This window comes from Montipora foliosa, chromosome 9 (assembly GCF_036669935.1).
Source record: "Montipora foliosa isolate CH-2021 chromosome 9, ASM3666993v2, whole genome shotgun sequence".
NCBI classification, from domain to species: Eukaryota; Metazoa; Cnidaria; class Anthozoa; order Scleractinia; family Acroporidae; genus Montipora; species Montipora foliosa.
In genome coordinates this window covers 8,885,722-8,891,718 of record NC_090877.1, presented here as the reverse complement: position 1 = coordinate 8,891,718, position 5,997 = coordinate 8,885,722, and the positions used below count along the sequence as shown (strand labels likewise).

Here is a 5,997-nt window from a genome sequence, read left to right as displayed (position 1 = left end):
TACAGACATTAAATTGAAGTCAAAAAATGTCCCCCAAATGCTGGTCTTCGTGTAAGGATAAAAAGCTGAATTTACCCTAAGCCAAAAATAACACTAATCTTTACCCTTTAACTTATTGTTAAAATTGGGTAGCAGAGGTTTAGACTTAAAGGGACACTTGTGTTGGATGTCAAAATTAGGCAGGCATGCATCTCTAGATGTAAGTGTCTTTTTTGGCATTCCACATGGAAATTTGCAGTGACAATGGGATTTCATATTTAGCCTTAGCCAAATACATCAGAGTAGACTGAGTGTTTGTGGAAAAAAGTTTGGGGTATCATTACTAGCTGGGTTCACATCACATTAGCCACAAACCAAATAATGACTAAAAAAGTTGGAATACAACCAAAAGTCCCTAAGAACGTACTTAGTCAACTATAAGGGCATGGCTCTGGCCAGATTTTGAAACAGTGATTTTAGATCATCAGGCAGATGCAAAGGGGAAGCAAAGCAAAAATTGAGTAAACAGATATCTAATTTCTTGGAAGAAAACAAACTTGAAAAGAAACTTACAAATTTCAGAAACACTTAAGGGGCTCAAACCAGTTTCATCACTTTCAAGAGACCTTGTTATTAGAAGGATTGACACTACAACAATTTATCTCGTAACAGCAATGTTGTGAAACATCAATTATTGCTGAACAAGATGCAGTCATATTTTGGCTTTAGTTGCTCATATCTGAAAAATGAACTCACTGACTCCTATTTTTTATTGCACAAAAGTAATCAGCAAGCCAAGATGAAACTCTCTGCAAAAGTTTTTAACAAAATTTGTGGAGCAGATTCAGAGCTACCTTAAATTTTCAATTATTTAAGGTGGCTCTGAATCCGGTCCACAGAATGTTTTACACTTTGCAGAACGTTTAATTTTGGCATGCTGATTAAATTTCAGAAATAAAAAGTGGGGTCACCCAGTTCGTTTTTGAAATATGAGCAGCTAAAGCCAAAATATGGGGTGTTTTTGCAGGGCTTCCCTGTTGCCACGGTAACTTTTTACATCACAAAAATGACTGCATCTTGTTCAGCAATAATTAGTGTTTGATATGGTACCATAACATTGCTGTCAAGTGATAAAGTGTTGTAGGGTCAATCCTTCCAATAAGAACGTTTCTTTCAAGTGTTGAAACTGGTTTGAGACACCTTAAAAGTGGAAGAAATGACAAGTGCACAGAAGATCAAATTGTTGTTCCAGGTACCTGACACCCTGCCTTCTCAAGCATTTTGGCATAAGCCACGGTCCTCTCCAAATCGTCAAACACACGAATTTTACAAGTGACTGGAATGCTAAGCTTCCCATTCAATAAACTGACTGCAATTGAAAATATAGCACAGGTGGAATTCAGTACGATTATAACCCAGCTACTTGCTACCTCTAACCACAACAGCATGTTTTCCATGATAAAAATGTACAGTAAACACAGTCTGAGTTTTCTTAATGGGGGGAGGGGGGAGGGTTTGCATTAGAGTTGGGGTGTGAGTTCTCTGTTCTCCTCCAAAAATTGTCTAAAGTAACGTTGCATGGCAACCTAAAAATAATAATTATTATAACTATTTTCTCTGTGATTGTGATCCATTGATACTGAAATAAGGACTGATGCTGACTGGGTGACTGTGAACATTGTAAACTAGTTAATTTCGAGACAACAGTGAATTATTCATTTGACAATATGTGATTGCTTTGGATGGAAACAAAAAATAAGCTTTCCATTATTATATTGAGCAAAATGTCTTCTGAGCAATACCATTAATTTCCTAAATTAAATAATGGCCTTTTGGAGTGAAAACTTAATGTGTATTATCACCTACGCTATCAAAAAAAAAACAGTTCCCTGACTCTATCAGACGTAGAAATACAAATAAATTACCAAGTATGGCCTTCTTAATCACGTTTTCACACAGTCTGGGGAGCTAAATTATGAACAGAAAGAATACTGTTTACGATCCTGAAGCACAGCAGCAGAGCCAGATGTAATTATCTGCAAGTCTATTTTAACGAGGGAAGAAGAGTACCACAAAAAAAAGAAAGGTCAAGGTTGAGGTTTACCAGTTGCCACTCAGCCCACATAGTATCAGTATACCAGCATGATTTCCAAAGTCACGCAACACATGTATTCCTAATTGGCCACCTATCCAGATCTTAACCCTACCCAACATGGCCATGAGCAGATGGGATTTCCTTTGGACAAGCAATGTTAGATGTATAAAGTTCCTAATTCAACATTGACTTACCCATTGAAGCTATTAATTCCCACTTATCTTGAAGGAATGCACCATAATTACCTGCAAGACAGTAAGGTTGTAGCAATAAATTATGTGAAAATGATAACTATCCCTTATTGCCTTTTCAAGGAAAATAAGAAAAATGAATGTAAAGTGAACATAAGAGTGTAAAGAAAGTCACCCAACAGAGGCATGCTATTTTAGTAGTTATGTACTTGGGGGTATGGGATCATAAATTTACAAAAGCTTCAGAGCATTCCAGGATTCGGTACCTCACCCCGGAATGCTCTGAAGCTTTTGAAACTTTTTGATCCCAGTACCCCCAAGTACATAACTACTACACACTACTACACCCATAGTCCACAGAATGTTAAATAAATTAAATTATAATATGTTTTATAACATAATTTACCCATTAAATATAATTTACTGTTTGATTTTATAATGCCCATAAGCATAAGTTTTTATACCATTTTTACGAATATAGCGTTTGTTATCAAAGCATGACAATGAAATTTTATTTATATTATAGCTTTTAAGTTGATGAAAGTCGCTTTTAATGATTTTCATTTTGTGTTTCATTTGTGTAGATTTAAATAGAGTTTTTTAAAATTTTCATGTTTTATGTTTTTTGCAATGATGTTTTTTTTAATTCCCTTGGCTTTTTTTAAAATATTTTTGTTATTTTTGGATTTTTCATAAGAGTACATTTTTTATCTCAAATCAACAAAATCATTTATTGGAGTACCTGCAGCTTCATCTTTAAACTTTCCAATAACTTTTTTTTTTTTTTTCTTAATATGGTGATGTTTCAGGGTAATCACTGTTGTCAAACATTTCTTTATCAACCCATAAGTCTTCACACACATCGTATGTTTTAATTTTATACATCAGTCTGTATCTGTAAATAATAGTTTTGCTTTGTCTCCATACTTTTTATTTTTTACATATACTGTAAATGTGAATAATGAACTACCCTGATCAAGTTAAGCATTGTAAATAATTTCTAGCATTCATGGTTTCTGAACAAATAAACCACATTAAAACAAGAGAAAAGAGAAAAATTTGTTGTTTCTGCGCATAAAGAAATTTAACATTCTTTAACAAATGTTCAACTGTTAAAGATGTTTAACACCTTTTTCACTCATACCTCGTTTTGCTATTATCTGAGGACATCCCAGATTTAAATCAACACCATCACAATATGGTTCTACCAACTGGGCTGCTTTAAGGAACAGTTCTGGGTCATTTGCACAGAACTAAAAAGAAAATAATAATATTGTTCCAATGAATGACTTCTCATAAGGTATAATGTACCTCAAGTCTTATACCTTGAGATATACCGGTATGAAGTTCAAACCAAGAATTATTAATAAATGTTGTACACGTAGAGGGTACAACCTAATGAAGCCAAGCCTCTCCTTCCTGTACTTCTGTTTTTTTTATAAGGAAATTAATTAACTTAAGTTAAGAGAAATTTATCAACTGCTCTACCTGACCCTAACAATTTTATTGTTACTTTTATTCTAAACTATCATTTAATGCTTTAGTTTGCCGTAAAAGACAATAGATACAACTTGGGCGTAAAGAGGAGCAGGGAATGTAAATGGCAAGGTGCGGATAATACCCACCGCCAAAAACAGCAATTTCCTACCCAAAGTCTTGAGATAGATGAAGAGAGCACTGTGCAAAGCCCATTAAGTGGTTTTGCTCCCAACTTGACAGGGAAAAAGAATGACCCTATCTCCACCGGTTGCAATGGCAAAAAGCAAACATTGCCTACCCCAAGGGTGTTTGCTTACCAGCATTAACATCTATATTAAGGACCGTATTTATAAAGTATTAGCCGCTTCCTTTGTTCAACTAAATGCTCACTAGCCTGCATAATATTAGCTAAAAACAGCTGCAACAGTGTCTGTGCCTGAAGGTCACCAACAGCCTTACTTCCTTACATATACATCTGAATCTCCATGTTCCTTCCCTCTGCAGACTTCCCTTACATGGCCTCGCATACCAAAAACCTTTTAAAGAATCACTGCCAAGCCTGAGCCAGCCATGTTCCCTTTCTTTGTCCTCAAAAAGAAAGACCAGGCCACAACACCATGATCTCCATACCCTACTGTCTGCAAACTTCAGCTTATGAGGGTTGCGAGCCACTGTCTGTAGCTTCTTATCCTTAAGCTTATCCAAGAAGACCTGGAAAGCTGACAAATTGTGCAGGTGGAATTACAAATGCATCACTTTCTCCTTGGTTATTTCAAGACTGTGTGTTGGTTGAACAGCAGTTTGAACCCACAACTTCCTGCACAGTAGTTTGATGATCAATCAAGTGAGCCAACCGGTCTTCTGACATACATGCAACTGTGAAAAAAAGTCACCCCCACCACCTGGGATGACTACCTCCAGATTCCAAAATCATGTTGTTTTAGTCTGTTTCACCAGTAAACCCAAACCCAAACAAATTAAGGCGGGTCAATTCATGCCAACGTGCCCCTTTAAAAAGCAGCGGTTTCATTGGAAGCCGGTCACCAGCGGTATACCACTGTCTATGCTGTCAGAAATTTGGGCTAGACTTTCATTTACTGGACTAAAACGGCGGAGGACAAAAGAACCATTGTTATTCCGATTAGGTCTTGCTAATTAGGTATTCTTGTGTTCGCTTTGTTCTTTTGTTTTATGTACAATAATTATTTGTCTCTCACCGCCGTCTACTCCAACTCAACTCAACGTTTTATTAACGTAAAAGCAATAAAACACACATACATATTACCGTTAAATTCCGTTTTCAGGTTAACCTAGGTTAAATTGGTGATTCTCATTTTACCTAAGTTGAATATGCACTCAGACGGATTGAAGTAACGTTTCTGGAGACTAAATTAAGCCTAGAGAAAAATTAGGGTCAGGTTAGGATCAGTTTTAGTTATTATACCTAAATATTAATTGACCAATCATAGAAAAGTAAATAATTAAAAGAAATGTGTTGGGTTCAGCATGTTCATCGTTGTAGTGTAGTGGTTAAGACGTGCGCCATGGTAAAGACACAGTACTACAGATCTGGAGGGTGCGAGTTCAAGTACAGGTAAGTGCTTAGTATAGTTCTTTGTTCCCTTAATATGTTGTAATGTTGAGACTGAAGTAATAAGTGTTTGAATACAGAAACCAATAAGATGATGCCAAATTCAAGATCTGTGAAAATGCGTAAGACAGAGCTTGAGGAGGCAAGGTACAAGTATCCTTTTTAGAGGGGGTTTAAGCCAGGTTGAGTGCATAATTCAACCTAGGTAAAATGCTGATCACGAATTAAACTTAGGTGACCTGAGAACGAATTTTACCCGCAACATACACACATACACACCGCCGCTTTAATACATTGATTAGCTCAGGCGTCTACTTCAAAAGTTTACAACCCCTGCCCTAATATCAATGGCAAATCTAACCTGGACGATAAGTGGTCTGTCCTCGTCACACGTGTGAAATGCCTCTTTTCTGTAATACAAGTCTTTAACAAAGAGTCCGGCGTGAATCATGGGTGTATAACATAACTGCGCGCCATACCTCCGGCTTAAAAGCCGCCAAGGTAATTCCGATTGATCTACCATAGGAGCCACGATATATTTAGGCGACTTGAGAACGTGTTCCCAAAACTCATAACCTTTGTATTTGGGAGCCATTTTCGAGGAAATCACCGTTTCTCTGTTAATAAGTTGTCACCTATTTCATTCAAAATGGGCATACTTC

The 5,997-nt window shown here is 36.6% G+C and overlaps 1 protein-coding gene across 1 annotated transcript in view; it reads right to left on the bottom strand.

The window, feature by feature from the left end:
* The window catches only part of LOC137970501 (tRNA-dihydrouridine(16/17) synthase [NAD(P)(+)]-like), a 73,645-nt gene extending 67,648 nt beyond the window's left edge, over positions 1-5,997 (bottom strand). The window contains exons 1-4 of the mRNA XM_068817023.1: positions 5,697-5,997; positions 3,410-3,518; positions 2,269-2,319; positions 1,236-1,348 (exon numbers count right to left, since the gene is read on the bottom strand). Coding sequence (XP_068673124.1) covers positions 1,236-1,348; positions 2,269-2,319; positions 3,410-3,518; positions 5,697-5,930 — 507 coding nt within the window. The 5' untranslated portion in view covers positions 5,931-5,997. The remainder of the gene's footprint in view (positions 1-1,235; positions 1,349-2,268; positions 2,320-3,409; positions 3,519-5,696) is intronic.